Source organism: Strigops habroptila, chromosome 9, assembly GCF_004027225.2.
Source record: "Strigops habroptila isolate Jane chromosome 9, bStrHab1.2.pri, whole genome shotgun sequence".
Taxonomy (NCBI): Eukaryota; Metazoa; Chordata; class Aves; order Psittaciformes; family Psittacidae; genus Strigops; species Strigops habroptila.
Genome location: NC_044285.2, coordinates 18,378,886 through 18,395,530, shown reverse-complemented (window position 1 = coordinate 18,395,530; position 16,645 = coordinate 18,378,886). Strand labels below are relative to the sequence as shown.

Below are 16,645 nucleotides of genomic sequence, written 5' to 3'. Positions count from 1 at the left end.
AAGAAAACATTACACACACAGCACGAGGAATAAAGTCAAGTCAAATGTCATCTTCACCCTGTAACTCACATGCCTTGTTTTCCTCAATTTGCTGCTTGTTCAGAATTTCCAGATCTTGTGATCTGGTCTTTCCCATTCAGTATTATCAGCTGAGAAGAGCAATAAGAAATAAGCAACTGGAATTCCAGATTGAAATGATGGTGCTGTTGAGGAATGCATGATTTCTTCATAATGCCTCGGGTTTTTTCTTAATGTCATGATTTCATCATTTGGATTGCTCAGTCTTTGTCATTTAATGGGAGCTGGGGACTGTATGGTACATTTGGGGTTTGTTTCTCAATTTGATAACGGTTTCAGGAAGAATACACTGTAGCCTTTACAGCAAATAGGGCAAATTGTTCATAATTCAGAAATATAGATAACCAGCCTGACACTTGCATGATTGTAGCTTTTCTATATGTTTCCAAAAATCAAAGTACATTAGAAGAAGTGAAGTCTGGAAAACCTTTTCCATTTAAAAAATATAATAGGTACCACCACTTTAGGTAAAGTAGCAGAGAAAATTGTGTACTTCATGAATTAGGAATAGATTATGATTGAGAATATTTTCATGGAGAGGACCTGATCCTCCAAATACTTGCTGTAACACAGAATGCTGGTAGTACAGTCAAGTGAATGCTTGCCTGTGTTTGCATAGTGAGGTCTGTCACTAAGGGAGAAAAGAATTAGCATTATGAAAATACGTAAATGAACAAAGGGGTCAGTTCTCATTTATTTTTAAAACAGTGACTTGTAGTGACACAGTTCACTTGCTTTTGAAACAAAGAAACACTGGCCAGTGGTGATAGACTGTGTATCTGGTCACTTCTTTGTGAACAGTGGTGAACTGGGAGGGAAAGGGAGCACAGATTGTTTAGACTTCTTAAAGACAAAAACATCTGGGTTATTGGCCAAGTTGTAAGCCTTCCAGACATGGCAGATTTTGGAGCCGAGATCCTTGAAAGTATTGGGCACCAAACTTGCTGAAATCAGAACTTTTAGGAGCTTTTACTTGATTTTTCAATAATCTTTAAGGATGTGGCAGTGATTAATAATGGGGTGCTTCAGCCTAAACGGTGTTGTCTTAGGACGTAGCACCATTAGGGCCTAACTCAGTTTAGGAGGTAGCTCAGCAGTGAAGGTGATTTTTCTGAGCTGATCTGTGTTTCAACTGTTGCTGGTTAGTGGTTGCAGTGCTTTCACTAAAAATTGGGCTGCCCTCCAAAAAAAAGCCTTCTGGCTCCAAATGTGCTGTTTTGGCACAGCAGGATTAGTAAATCTTCAGAAATGCAAACTTTCTGGTGATGATCCCTGTTACAAAAAAAGCTGGAGGGAGAGTTTGTGTTCAGAGAAGGATTGTGGCAAGAGTTTTCGTGAGTTCCCTCAAAATGGCAGGTCTGCTTGTTGCATTTCTTTGGACTCTTCCTGAAAGTGTTTAATATTGGCATAGGTGTTCCACCAGCGGGCCCAGGAAGAGGAGGCCAGTGCGTAGTTGTTTTCCCCAAATAATTCTTCTGTCATTTGTGCATCACAAAAAGGCAGTTCCTGCCGTATCCTCGGTGGGGGAATATATGGGAATGGGTTTAAGTAAATAATAATAGTTTTCCATCATTTAAGGAGCATGGAAGTGCTCCTTTCATTGGCAGGTAAAGTGAATTAAAAACATGTTTGCAAATTTGTCCTTTGTTTAGGAGGAGGGGAAGAGCAAGACTTGAAATAGTCTATGTGTGGTTGGAAAAAAAGTCCATTTCAAACAACCAGCTTCAAAGATTAATTTTGTTTAAACAAAACTCAACAGAGGTTCTCAGGATACTCCTTTACTTGTAAAGTAAATAATAAAGGTGCTATTCAGTATTTAATGGATGAATAAATAATAGATTCAAGTAGAAGCTATTCAAAGGGAGTGGAAAACTTCATAGGAGAAGTGTATGGGAAGGAAGGCAAAGTGACAGGCAGGGAGCAGCAGCAGGGTACCCAGTAATTCTTGGGAAATTACTTAAGATAGGGGGGTGAGAAACTTGTACTGCTTTGCTCTTCTGTTTTATATGGAAGGACCCTAACTGCTACCTGACCCAATGTGTAACAGTGACATCGCTTTTGAACTGAGGATGTGTATGTGCTGCTCAGCAGAGAAGTGCAATAGGAATTCAAAAGCAACAGCAAGGAGTAACTCCGATAAAATCAATTCATGGTTTTCTAAAGGCTTTTGGGGAGAAGATAATGGGACAAATTGTGGGAAAGGCTCTTTAAGTTGAGCTAGTCATGGGCAGGAGTTAATTGTAGGTATAACTTAGGTTGACCACAGGTGGATTGCCTCACTAGCTATGTTGTGGTAGCAAAGAACCACTTAGGTACTACATCCTGTGTTAGTGGAAGCTCTTTGAATTCTTGGTGGTTTTCTGCTGGAGCACAGTAGAACATTGCTTTACAAGGCCTGTGTGCAAGTCTGCCTAAAGGGAATGTACCAGAAATGAAGACTTGCCACCGGATAAAAATCCAAAGGAAATACGTGCTAGAAACAGGAGAGTGTCTTTGTCTGGTTTCTGATGAACTTCCTTGCACAAGCATTCCTTGCTTTGAAGCCATTTGCTGCGGGATGTTGTGGATCTTAAAGCTCATACAGGTACAAAAAGCCAAATCATAAAATAAAAACCTCTCTTTAGGATTGCTAAACACGAAGCTGGCAGATTGCTGAACCAGGGAGAGCACTCTGTGGAAGCATCAGTTCTTGTTTGCCTCATTGCTTATGCTCTGTCTTGTAATTAGCAGCTCTCAGGGACAAAATATGATGGTAAATGGATCTTCAGTTTGACTAGCTCAAAAGTGTTCTCATCAAAAATGAAGACAGATCTGTGCCATTTGTGAGCTTCATGCAGCACTTACTGGACTTGCTTTGTAAGGAAATCTGAGTTGTTTGTTGCTCTTTCTTTTGCAGCCGTGCCCTGCACCTTCTTCAGTTGTAATGAACAGAACAGGAAGTTATTAGAAATTAAGTGTCTTTAAAGAGTAACCATAGTCATTTGCCCAAGTAATGAGGTTTTTTTCCTTGATAATGACACTAAGCACTTTGGGAGAAGATAGGAGAAAGACTGGGTAAAAGCTAGGCACCTTGTGCTTACAAGCCAGCTTAGGTGGGTGCCTCTTCCCAAGTGCTAACTTTTTGTTCCTGAACATACCACATTGCTAATGTCAGGTGCTTGTTCTAGACTAGTGGCTGAGGATGTATGTTGGAATAAAAGTGAGTTTTCCAAGCAAGCACCTGCAGTGTCAGTTACCAGCACTTAAGGCTCTTGTTGATGGCTGTAGACTGTCATTTGACACACTTTGGAATAAATCTTATAGCTGTGATTCTTACTGAAGCTTGAAGATGCATTTGAATTCTTGCTCACTCATTACCTATTCATGTGAATGACTGTAAGCTTGCAGATTAAATATTCATGTTGGAGTTTTTGTTGTTTTAAATATGACCTTCCTATAGAAGTTGGTTATCTCATGGGCTCATCAAGTAATACAGTATGTAGATTTAGTCGTTAAAGTAGGAGGCATTACAATGCACTATTAATTTGTTGGTTTCTGCTGGTAATAAAGCAAGTTTAGAAAAGAAAATGGGAATCATCCTAGGTGTGTGGGGGACCTTTTTTTTCTCTCCATAATACAGATTTGCATTTATATTTAAACAACACTTTGTGCATAAAATATAAGATGCTGCTGCTGCATTTTCTAGTGTTTGAACGTAAAACTGGAGGAAAAAAAAAATGCATGTGACTACTTCTAATGGAAAATGGATTTGGCATGCCAGCCAGGGATGTGAGGAGTGCACTTAGTACGTTGCTGTGTATTTCTTTTAAATCATACTGGGTTTGTTTGATGACATGTTGCTGGTCTGCTAAGGATCTGTGTTGGGGTTTTCTTTGTACTTGGAGTTACTGTATTCGTATACCAAAGATATGCAGTGATCTCATCAGTGCTCTGGTTCTTTGTGTTGTAGGCTGCAACTCGTCAGGATATGACATACTGGCTTCAGGAACTTCAACAGAAGAGGTGGGAATATTGTAACAACCTTGACGCAGCAAAAAGGGACAGCCGAACGTCCCCTACACCAAGTGACCTTTCCAAAGGTCTTGTTGCCAAAGACAACCCTGGTAGGTTGAAAATGTGATTAAAGGCAGGCTGCATGTTTGTGTTCAGTGTCAGTTAATCAGTACAGGGCACAGCACTGGGGTAGAGAACAGTCTTAAGAAGTTCTTTGTTGCATCTCGTTGTCAAGTAACTCTGTGTAAAGTTTGCATATGTTAGTGATGCTAAAATTATTTAACATAAATTAACATAAATGTAATTTTATGCAATTTCCTTTCTCTTATGAAACCTGTTGATTTCTTTAAAACCAGATTTTTAGAAATTAAGTGAAATGGAGTAGTCCTATTAAGTACAGTTCAGGTTAGTTAAGTTGTCTTTTAGGGGTTGCAATATCTTAGCAACTTTTAGTGTGTTAAGTATCCTGAGGTATGAACTCCAGTTTTTAATGGGAACCAGTGTATTTTGCATTCTGAATGACCATACTTCATTCCCGAGAAAGGATCTATCTGACTGTGATAAAAATTTCCTGCCTTTAAAAACTGGAAGACAGTTTGCACTGATACAACCTAAGCGAAATTCAGTCTCTGTAATACCTTTAGCCAAGCAAAATGTAACTTCAGACTAGTGTCAGAGTTGTAAAAATGTATCTTGTATTATACAAGTTTTATTCTGCATTTTTTACTCTTTTGCTAAGACACTTCTGAATTGTTTCATTCCTGAATCATTACAGAAGTGGATTGCTTGCTGATTTCTGATATCCATAAATAAGACTGCATAAAGTCCTATTCTGTGCCAAGTTAGACATTAGTAAAGCTCTCTTGGGTTTGAACAGAGTCTTGAGGTCAGACATATTCATCAACAAACTTTAATTTTGTTGATTTCAATTTGCTCATACTTTAAAAGCAGAAATGTTAAGCTGTCTTCTTCCCCACCCTTCTGTCCCCTCCCCTAGTTCAATCCCATGCCGTTGGATCGTCCTCTAACCCAGTTTACTGCTTTCATTTGAGAGCAGTTTGCTTCTGGCTGCTTGCTTAACCACAGCTGGTTTGAGAGCATTGTTTTTATAGGGGCTCAGCTTGATCTTTCAGCTACACCAGTCTAACAGCTAGTCACTGCTTAAAGAAATGCCTGGCTCTCCCTTGATCTGGCACTGGTGCTAGTCTCACCCTTCCTTATGCTAGTGAAGGGAGCACAGATAGCAGGAAACATCTTTTTCTCCAGCTTAGTTCTTGGCCAGTGCAGCTTCCTGAAGTGGTTTATTGTAGGGACACATGAGCACCAGGATTAGCCCAAGAGAATTGTTGGGAATGCCAAGTGGGATGGTTTGAGGCTATCTATCTGGCAGCAGGCAGTCTGGTTATCAGCTTGTCAAACCATGTGCTGGAAGAATATATGTATTGGTGTGCAGAAATCTAACAGCCTGCAGTGTTGGAAAGAGTAACAAGCTTTTGATTTTTCAAACCATTGCCTTTCTACCTTCAGCCTCTCATTCTCTGCTATGTAGTCTCCCTTTTTGTGTTCTGTGGTTTGTCTGACGCTATGCTGAGTTGGTTGAGTTCGAAAGTTACCCGAAAAGGAAAGTTGGGTTTTTTTTCTTTTCTTTTTTGTTTTGTGCTAAATTAAAGAGTGGAGTATATTTACTGTGGAATCAGGTGACTTCCAGAGCTGATGCAAGGGAGGAAACAAGGCACAGTGGTTAAATACAGGAAGGCAGAATAAAGGATTAGGCAGAACTGCCCTCTTTTGGCAGCAGACTGTTGGATCAGACCAACTATAATATGTAACTTGGCCCCACATCTCTATTTTTTCTTGTTTGTGCTACTTCCCTCAGAGCTTAGGCACAATGTGATGTTAACCTGCTGTCACTGTACTCCAGAAGTTTCCTATAGAGTTGGGGGACTCTTAGGGCTCTGAATCCCTGTTGGTGACTAAGGTATGTCTCTTGTGAACGTGCATTCGATATGTGCTTTATACTGGAGCATAGAAATTGGTTCATTTTGCTAGTGCTTGAGTACAGATGCTATCACTAGTGCTTTAAATGGGGAAGTAGTCTGTCTTCAGTACAGAAACAAAATTGCTCCTTGTAATCTTGCCTGTTTTGTCATTTCCCCATCCCTGCTCTATGGACAGGCTTGACAAGGTTTTGAGAATATTCAAGGCAGTAAAAAATACTTTAAAATATTTTTCAAAGTGGGCTTTGGGAAAGCCACTGTTACAGAAAAGATTCTGTAGCATTTGTCGTGGAGCTGCCTCACTGCCATGGAAGTCAAATAAAGGACTTATTCTTTATAGAATATGGGATTTTTTTCCCCTTGGCATTGATCAAATGCTGTTACAGTTTTTATAATTTCAAGTCTTAATTATGCTATTCCTCACCTCTCAATTTGCATTAATAAAAAATGGTGTGTGATATATTTGTAAGATTGTTGTGTTTTGAAAGGAGTTTAAAAACAAGATTACTTTTTTTTGTGGTGACTACATTAGTAACCACGTTCCACTTGTGCTGTATCTGTTTTGTAGTCCATACCTGTAATGGGTCAGCTGGCTCATGCAAGCAATGAGCAGCCTCAGGAAGCCAGAGGATTGAGCCAGAGTGCTTAGCCTCTCTGCTAAAGGAAATGTGTTTATAGCAATTTAGCTCTTGAGCAATTAATTCACCTGGGCCATACTGGAAAGAAATTTTGTAGTCTTGTCAAATCATACAGGTAGAAGATGGAACAAGCTGTAAGTAATAAAGCAGAATGTTGGTATTCCAAGCCTGGTTTTGGGTGCCCAGAGGTTTCTGGTGTGAGTTTTCTTTTGGGGGTGTGTGGGTGGTTGGTTCTGCTTGGGTTTTGTTGGTTTGTTTTTAGTTCAAACCTATTTTCCCTTTATTAGACAGTGACTGTGATCAGAATTTTTATCTAACTTGACTAAATTGTGTTGAGCTCAAACAGCCAAGGTCCAAAAGAATTTGGAAATTAGTTTGGCCAATAAGGCACTGAAGAAGTTTCTATCAGCACTGTTCATAAAGTAAGTCAAGGCAGTGTAATTTGTACCTATATTTGAAAGGTGACACGATATACTTCTGTTTCAGACACCATTGTCCAAGGGTTTGAGACATTTGTAGTGTCAATGATCTTTTATGTTTGTTATTCTTTATCACAGAATGTTATTTCTACTTCTAATCTTCAATACGGGCTAAATAGAAGTAACTGTCTGCTGAGTAACTGGAGGGTGCAGCTTGCTTAAAGATGGGCTTGCTGCTTCTGCCAAGTAACCGTCAGAACAAAGACTGAAAGGCTTACCAGCGATAAAACAGGACACTGTGATTTCCCAGGGTTTTTCCCTTCTTTCAGACAATCATTGAAGTCGGAAGCCTGTCAGTGTGTTACTTCAGACTTGAGTCAGTAGTTATGTTAGGAAGTGTTCTCAAAACTTTTTATTCCATTTTAGTTCTTTGTGAATGACATGGAGAAGACTGAAAATTACATCTGAGCTTGCTTTTAACTCACCTGTTCAGAGGGTTTGTAGAAGGCCATATACCACTTGATGCTTCTCTATAAAGCTTTTGCTGTTCATAGTACACCCCATATTTTTCCTATTCCCTCTGCCTGCTGGAGGAGGGGTGAGGGAAAAAGCAAGCTATCCAGGATAATGGAAACACTGAGGTAGCATATATACTAACAGATTGTACAGTATGAGTTGGATGGTGTGGTGTGTTGGACACTTGGCTAGTTCTATTGGATCAGCTTGGATCCTCTGGACTTGATTAGCTCTGGCTCAGGACTAGCTCCACTTCTTGGCTGGTTGCTGGGGAGCCATTCAGAGCCTGCATGTGTGCAGTGCTGGGCCTGAGCTGCATGGCTCTGTGCCTCATCTGTACACAAGAGAGTTGGGCTGGATGAATTTCAGTGTAGCTGCATTCATCTTAACCAGAGCTAGTAAATCCTTACTGATCCAGCAGGACTCTGAGGTGTCTGCAGTGCCCATGCTAATGTTCTTGGCTCTGGGAATGCTCCGGCTGGATTTGCACAGAGCTGGCTCAAGTCTGTAAAGCTCATTGACTTGCAGCAGCATTGCCACTTTTAGGATGAAACACACCCTGAAAGCTGTGTCACAGTATTCTTGTGGCACTGTTCCTGGTTTGGGAGTTCTGATAGATCTGAGCTTGTTTTTATGGCTCGTTTTTATGGCTTTATAGCTGCTTGAGGTAGATGAATCAGTATTGGCTGAGACTCTAAATCACTCATGAAATAATGCTGCATGAGCATCACACAAGTCGTGTTCTCAGAAGGATGTGGCTGTGGTGAGAGCTTGAGGAGGAAAACACTTTGCTGTTTCTAAAGTTCATTTGAATGGAGTGTTTTATGAAGTTATGTTGCAATTTAAAATAAAACCGTAGCTATATTACTAGCAGGCTTACTAGTGTATGACTTTATATAGCCACTGTTCTTTGACTTACTGAAACTTTTGCCTATTTTTCTTTTTCTCTTTCTCTCTCTCTCTCCTTTTTTTTTCCTGTGTTGTTAACATAGATTTGAGTATCCTAAGTCAAAATGCTTCAGCAGAGAGAGCTAGAAATATTCTAGCTGTGGAGACTTCTCCTACAGACCTGGTGGGGGAACAAGCAGCTTCCCAACCTGCCCCAGTCCAACCAAGTGCCATCAATTTCTCGCTTAAACAATGGAGTACCGAAATCAAGTAAGTTGGGAATGTGGGAGAAAGAGTTGTCATGAGATTGACAGTTGCTGTCTGTTTCCTACTGAAAGCTGTGTGTATGCGAAGGCAGAGCTTTTTAGAAGAACTGAAGGTGATGGGGTAGATCAGTGTATTGGACTGTATCTCTTCAAGTAAACTGATTCTTTATTCTGCTTACTTGTTTGAAAGGCATAGCTGAACATCATTGTGTAGCATTACTGATACCTGAAAGGGAGACTCAAGTCCTGTAACACACTCCTAATGATGGCTTTGCTCTCTGAACCCAAGCAGGGTGCTGGGAGTTGTATTCTCAGCTAGTACTGATGTCAGTCTTCACTGTGTAATGGAGCTGCTAATTGCTGGCATTGTAGTAGTCACAGCATTTAGTGCTTTTGAGGTACTTTTAGTGAGGAAAATAAAACCAAGAAATCATTCTTCATTTTCTTCTTAAGAAATAAAAGCACATGACACAGATTTGAAATCGATATATTTGTATTGCTGAGGAAAAATATGGCAGACCCCTTCTGAACAAAAGCAAACCCACCTCTTATCCCCTCAGTTTTACTGAGTTTACCCTTCAGTATTAACTGTGGTAAGGAAAGCAGTCCTGGTTTTCAGCTCTCCTGTTACGGTTTCTTTCTAAATGTTTTTACACTCTGCCCACACAGATGGATCTTCTGCTTCTAGTCAAAAGATATTACAGTGCTATTAGAGAGCAGGTCACAAAGCAGAGCTGTAGCTTTGGCTAAGCAGACCACATCCCTTTTGAGCTGCAATAAAATGTTGTTCAGAGTTAGACACATTCCTTTTAAAGCTTTCCGGTTAAGCGCAGAGATCTGGGAGGTTACACAGTGTTGTTGGCTTTCAGTACCGTGTAGACTACCGTTTAAGTTCTAGAAAAGATGACTTATGGCTGGATTAAGCAATATGTCAATCCTGTTACTACATGTCCTGTTTAAACTGATAGTCTTGTATGGTCTCATGGGTTTGTGTAGCCACTTTGCTTTGGTAGAACTTAAACTGGGTCATAACAGAAGGAAAATAACATGAAACAACTTATGTTAGCTGAATTCTGTATACTTGAAATGTGCGTTTCTGGCTTTTTAGAACTTTTTTCTTGAATTTTTTTTTTCTTTCCAGATGATATGCTTTGGGGAAGTTTGGCTAGAAGGGCAGTGTCGGGGGAGCTGCGCGCTGTTGCTTGGTTGCTGTTTGTTAAGGCACCAGTGGCATTGTGGGTTGGGAAGCACTTTTAATGGGAGGGAAATGCTTCTGGTGGCAGTAGCCCAGCAGGTATTGCAGCACAGTATTCAGGAGCAGGCCTTTCTCTGTATAACTGTGATCCTGGTGGCTTGGAGTCCTTGCAGATCTCTGGGAATAAACATGTAAGAAAATGTGACACTGAAGCTGTTTCAGGTTAAATGCCACCCTCCTGATGATCTTAAGGTCCTTTCCAACCCTAACTGTTCTGTGATTCTATGTTCAGCTGTCTGAAAATGTTCCTGGGAAAAGAACATTTATAGTATCTACTAACAGGTTATTTTTCTTAATTCTGTGGGTTGTTTCGTTTCTAGAGCTACTTGTATCTTTTATTTATGTAAAATATAGTCTTGGAAACATACTGTATTATAGTAATTTCAGTTTATATAAAAAAGACTTAATCCAAACCATTTAAAAATACAAAATCATTAGATCGTATGATCAGGTCTTGTGTAGTTCGTCTGATGGTTCTTGTCATACTGTGCATAGGAAAATAAGTATTGCTTTTTTAAATTCAACTACGTACTTTGAATCTTAACAGAAGGCCATGAAGCAGTGAAGCAGTGCTACTTCAGTGCCTCTCTGCAGATCTTTACAAACTTTGGCCCCAGCTAGGATTATTCATGGGCCAAACAGCAGTTTTTTAAGAAGCTTGTCTAAAAATCATTGGACTTCTTGTTCCTTGTGATTTGCAGACTTTCAGAAGGGGTCTTCAGACAGGCTTCAAATGCTGAAGCTGACCAAGGGCAGTTTTGGAGCTGCATGTTAAGAGATCAGCCACTATTCAGAAAATAGCTGTAGAGATGCCAGGTGACACTTACTCATTTTGGGTGCCTTAGGAGATAAGTCAGTCATCACGCCATTTAATCTATTTAATTTGAATGGAAGGTCTGAACAGTGAAATGAGGCTTCTTGCCCTCACAGAAATTGTGATTCTTTCTGGAAGAAGATGAAATGTGTAGTGTAATTCAGTCTGTCATGTTTGCAAATTAATTGTTGAAATAGTTTTATTAATAACTTCTAGGATTATTTTTTTAATTGTACTTGCTTATTTATCAGTTCACCAGGCTATAGGAGTTTTGCACTGTGTAATGATTAGCCTGGAGTTCAGATTGATTAGATGTTAAATCTCTACTGAAGCTGCAAGACTGGGTTGGATCATCAAATGATCTCGAAGGTGTAATATGGGTTACTTTCTGCTTAAGGTTTGAAGAGTAAGAAGAGAGAATGTGGTTGATTGAGTGAAAGCATCTTTGTGTGATTGACTGGAAGAATCCATGTTACACAGACTAGGTAGAAAATGCTGAGATATTTAGCATGAGATATTCCAACTTTATACCTAAAATCTTAAAGTGATTCATATGGATTGAGAATCTCCTTCTCTAGTTGAGCAAAGAGTTTACAGTACTGAGCTACATTAATACTCCTGGATATAAGTGTGGACTTCAACATTTCTGATTGCATGGGAAAGCTGGGTAGGGTCATCTCATCCTGCTCACAAAACATATTGTTCTCCTATAGAAAGATCTGGCTGGAATTTAGAGGTTGCCTCTGAAATGTTCTTGCAGATAATTGGCAACGTTCCACCTTAGGAAAGACAAACTGCTAAGAAGTCTGTCATCAGGGATTCAGCTACAGCAGGTCTCTTGGATGTTCCGAAGTTTGATCTTAATCCAGAATGTGAAACTGTAACATACCTGGGTTTTGACTGCATGCTGGTCTGTTTAGTGCTTTGTAGTTATCCTAAAATTCTAAGCTACAGTAACTGATCAATACAGAGATGCTGCTTCTAAATCTTCATTTTGTTTTGTTGTTTTCCCTACTGCCAAAACAAGGATAAAACAGATGACACAAAAGACCATAGCGGTCTCCTAGATATTAATATCCAGCTAAAGCAAAATAATTCTGTTCTTGAAGCACAGTTGATAGCAGGTGCTATTTAGTAGGACATGCTTTATTTTCTGTGAGCTTTTATTTGGTATTGCTTATGTCTGTGTCATAGCTTATTTTTAGCTTGCACTGTTTTTGAATTGCAGAAGTTGTCTCGAAAACCCCTTTATAAAAAGAATACAAAGTGGAGAAATCTTTGTAACTTTTCGTGCTGTCTCTTTTTCACAGGAATTCAATGTCCTCTTTAAGAAAAGGAAATAACGAAAACCGCAGGAGCGTATTTTATACCACTGAAGAGTGGGAAATGCTGGACCCAACCCCTAAAGACTTAGAGGACTCGATGGCCCTGGAAGAAAAGAGGAAGCACCTGGCAGAAGGAAGCAAAGGTAGAAGTGAGAGGAAGGAAGGGGACTGTATGCCTTACCTTCTTAGTATAGTGTACCTTGTTATGTCTGTCTCCAGGAAATAAGTGGAAGATTATCTTTCCTTCACAAACCACATCCACAGCTCTGTAAATTCTTCTAGAAAAAATGAATTCTTTACGATGTGTTTGGAGTCCCCTGCCATTCACATACAACAGAACAAGTAGGAAGCCTTGTTATCCATTGCTTCAGGTTCCCTGAGCATCTTACTCTTCAGTTTTTACTCTTCAGTAGTTCTAGTTTTTACTCTTCAGTTGCTAAGTTGCAGGATGAAGGTAAAATGTTGGGGCTTTAGTTGAGTGTAGCCCAATTGTCTTTGGACTCTGAAGTATATAAATACATGATATATTGGGTTGCTTCTGAACTGGGGGAAGAAAGTAGGGATGTATATGCAGTGATGGTTCATCTATGCATTGTAACTGGTTCTCACATTCGACCTTGTGAAGACATTTTTACAGCTCCTTAAGAGCACCTTAGCTGACATCCAAGTGAGTTAGTCTAGAAACTGAACTAGAAAACATCCTTCTCTCTAAGAATACCCTCGTAGTTATATAAATGGAGGTGAAACCTTGCACTGAATGCCTCTTAAAAGAGCAGTATGCTGTGATATCACTGATGGTTTTGCTCTGGTCACTTCTGAGCTGTTCATTATGAGAAGCAATGTTTCCTTTGCCATAGTTAGGGGTACCTTTTATTTTCTGTAATGAATTGTAAAGTTCTCTTCATGTCTTATTTCACAAGCATTAATTTATGAGTTAAGTCTTTTATCTCGGAGAGGGTAAGACTTTGAACTATATATTTTTCCCACCAAAGGAAGTGACTTGGAAAATGAGGAATGTTTAACACTATTGTATTGGGCTGTTTAAAGGCTGCTTGGAGTCTAATTTTAATGAGCATATTTTTAAAAGGATATCTGAATGCTTCGAAATGCCTTTTTACTAAGTGAACTGAACTAGAAGAAATTGTTTTATGCAGGACTGCCTAGTTCAGCTTTTCCATTCGATTTTGGCCGCATTCCACACAAAACAAGGCGCCCCTTGAGAGACATGATTGCATCAAGCAAAAACCGGAACAGCAGTGACTCTTCTCCAACCGAGTGGTATGCTGGTAATGGGAACAAACTAGTCTCTGAACTGCAACTAAAGTATCAAAGCCAGCAAGAAGAGTTGGAAAAGCTCAAGAAAGATCTTCTGAGCCAAAAGGTAATCAAGCCTTCAGGCAAAGTGCAGGAAAGCAAAGGGCTCTGGGAGGTGGTTATGAGTTTACCCTTTATGGCCACCTAACTGCATTAAGAGCTGGTTGTTTGTTATAAAATAATGATGCTAAATGAACCTTTGTTTACAGAAAGTCTTGAAACAAGAAGGACCAAGTTTTAAATCTGTTGAAGATCAGATCTCTGAACAAAACTTGGATTTGCATGGTGTTCATTAACGTGGTTTATGAGCATCTTCCTTATGCTCTGAAGCTGGCTTTGTCAGAGTCTGCCACGATCCTGGCAGATAATCACAGCTTCTTTTGCCAGTAGTACATGTAATTCCTGAGGAACAACCTCTTCCAAGTCCTTTTTTGTTTGTTTGTTTGGTTGGTTTTTGATTCTTTTAAGTCTGGAAGAGAGGGTCAGGGAAATAGGGCTGACACCCCCCTCCCCAATGGTTTTAGAAATGATAGGCATAACCATAAATCTATATATGTAGTACTGCTCTCATATAGTGTTCATGCTTGTGTGCCCTTATAACTCTGATTTCTTAAATACCTTGGTTTTATCTGAATGAATTTCTACTCATTTTAAGGGGTTGTAGTTTTCAGGTCTTATATGGAACTGCTACTTTTGCTATTTATGTTTTCCATTGTAGGAGATGATCAAAGGGAAACCAAAGAAGGAATGCATGAGCCTCATATTTGCGCACATTTTAGGTGTTATGTCTCCTAGGAATACATCTGTACTTGTGAGCCAGCTCTGTGAGAAATCTGGCTGATCTAGTGCAACATCATGTTCATGGCTGCTTCTGTTTTAATAAGTAAAAGCAAAATGGTGTCTTGGGTAGCTGCCTTGAAGATCAGCGTCTCTTATGGCTGTGTACTCTTGATTCTGCCAGCAAAACATGCCTTTCCTGGAAGTGAATAAATGCTGTAATGCCCAGGATCTGTGCATCCCATTAGCAAAGATACTTGTCCTTTTGTAGTGTGAGGGAAGAGGAGAACAGTAAAACTGTTAGATGGATGTGTTTTGAAAAAAGGGTTCTAGCTCAGAGCCTTTGAAGCTGCTCTTTTGCAAAGACCACAGAAACTTCTTTTCTCCCTTGTGGCAAGTCAGTTAATTGCTTGGCTGATTCTATGGCAAGACTTTCTAAAAAGCCCTCCAAAGACTTCCTTTTCAATAAAGCAGCATGTTCTGGTTTGGGTTTTGGTTTCTTTTACTTTCTCTGCATCTGTTAGGGAAGAGAGCAATTAGTTATCTTTCCCTTTTCCATTCTCTAATGTTCACCTGTTAATTTTTGAGGTTTAAGCCCTCTTCCAATTTAAGCCTTCTGCATGGGTCAGTCATTGTAAGGTGTTTGCCTGCTAGGAATCATGGCATGTAAGTGACATTTTTTGAGGCCGAGTTGGATGTGGTTTGGAGCAACCTGGTCTAATGGAAGGTGTCCCTGCCTGTGCAGGGGGTGGGAACCAGATGAGCTTTACGGTCCCTTCCAACCCAAAGCATTCTATAATAAGTGTTTCCTTTGTTCCTTAAAATATGACCATGAAGTCTTTTGTAAGTTGATGATTCAGATGCAAAACCCATTCCAAAGCTCTCCTTTGCCTGATGTTAGATTTCTAAGTTCTAAAACATAGAAACTTGAGACTTCAGTACTCTCTTTTATTTTTAATTCCCAGGAACTCGTGCGACTTCTGCAGCAAACAGTCCGATCTTCCCAATACGATAAGTACTTTGCAACCCGTCTTTGTGAGGGGGTTCCCAAAGACAAATTAGAGCTGTTGCACCAAAAGGATGACCAGATTTTGGGTCTCAACAACCAGCTTGAAAAGTTAAATCTGGAAAAAGATAGTCTCCAGCAGGAAGTAAAGAATCTGAAATGTAAAGTTGGAGAGCTCAATGAGCGGCTGGGTATGCTGATGGAAACCATTCAAGCTAAAGATGAGGTGATCATGAAACTCTCTCGTCAACTCAGCGAATGTGAGGACAACACATCCTCTCAAAGTGGAGCAGTAAATTCTTCCACGGCCACCTGTACTAATAAGGAACTACAGGAACTGGACAGACTAAAAGTAAGAGCAGTGTCTCTGTCTTGATGGTAGGAAAGTCCCTACTCCCTGTAAAAACTACTTTCTAGTCTGCTATACTGTTTAAGGAGATCACTACAGCAGTTCTCCAAGGTACACATCAGCTGGGGCTTTCTCTGCTTGGAATCTATGTTTAGAACTGTTATGTGGCAGTCTGAACGGGACTTGGATAGTTTGAGCTGGTCTGTACATCTACAGTACAGTGTCCCATAGTTCCAGTAATTTAATCATTGGTGTGGAGGAGGAGTGATGTGAGAAATAATCAAAGGAATAGGAAAAAGTAAGAGGAAAATAGAAGTATGGAGGAAAACAACCAGGAAGCTTGCTTTTTTAAAAATGGCTTTTAATTTTATTTTTTCTTAATACCAAAAGTGGGGAAACAAAGAGCATGTGGAATGGCAAAGGGAAGCTCTAAGGAATAAAAAGGAGTAGTGCGAGAACCTGTTTTACTAATGCTGCTCCAGGTATTATCAAAGTTCTATTACCAAAACGTGTCCAAAGTTCTTTCTGGAGTTACTGAAGTTAGCCACTCTGCTCTGAACATGCTTTCCTGCCTTTGGGTAAATGCTGTGTTCCAAATTGATTATCATTCCAAGGGATTTGGGATACAAGTAAGTCATATAAAATATGTATAAACATTCCTCATTTTCTTTGCTATATGTGAGCCTGAGAAGTTCTAGAAAATTGAAACTAGAACTCCATGGTCTTGGCAGCAAGCAGACCAAGGCTTGTAGCTGCTCTGGAGTGTGGGAGTATTGTAATGTTGGGAGGGTACCAACATTCCCTCATCCCACAGCCTCAGGTTTCTGAGGTGGTATTTGTAGCCTGGAGCTGAGTGGGTTGGGCGAGGAAGCTGCTTTCTACCAGGAGTGTAGCACTGGAAGGGATGCAGGTGAGGCACAGCAACACCCTGTACAGTGCTCTGCTGTATTTGGCATGTGTTTGACTTACGTGAGAGCTAAAAATACTATTTGATTTGGTACTTTTAATGG

General features: G+C 40.0%; 1 protein-coding gene across 1 annotated transcript in view; it reads left to right on the top strand.

The window, feature by feature from the left end:
* The window catches only part of TBC1D2B (TBC1 domain family member 2B), a 32,543-nt gene that overhangs the window by 2,636 nt on the left and 13,262 nt on the right, over positions 1 to 16,645 (top strand). Inside the window, exons 2-6 of the mRNA XM_030498026.1 lie at positions 4,028 to 4,181; positions 8,634 to 8,799; positions 12,175 to 12,332; positions 13,344 to 13,570; positions 15,246 to 15,638. Of these exons, the coding sequence (XP_030353886.1) occupies positions 4,028 to 4,181; positions 8,634 to 8,799; positions 12,175 to 12,332; positions 13,344 to 13,570; positions 15,246 to 15,638 (1,098 nt within the window). The remainder of the gene's footprint in view (positions 1 to 4,027; positions 4,182 to 8,633; positions 8,800 to 12,174; positions 12,333 to 13,343; positions 13,571 to 15,245; positions 15,639 to 16,645) is intronic.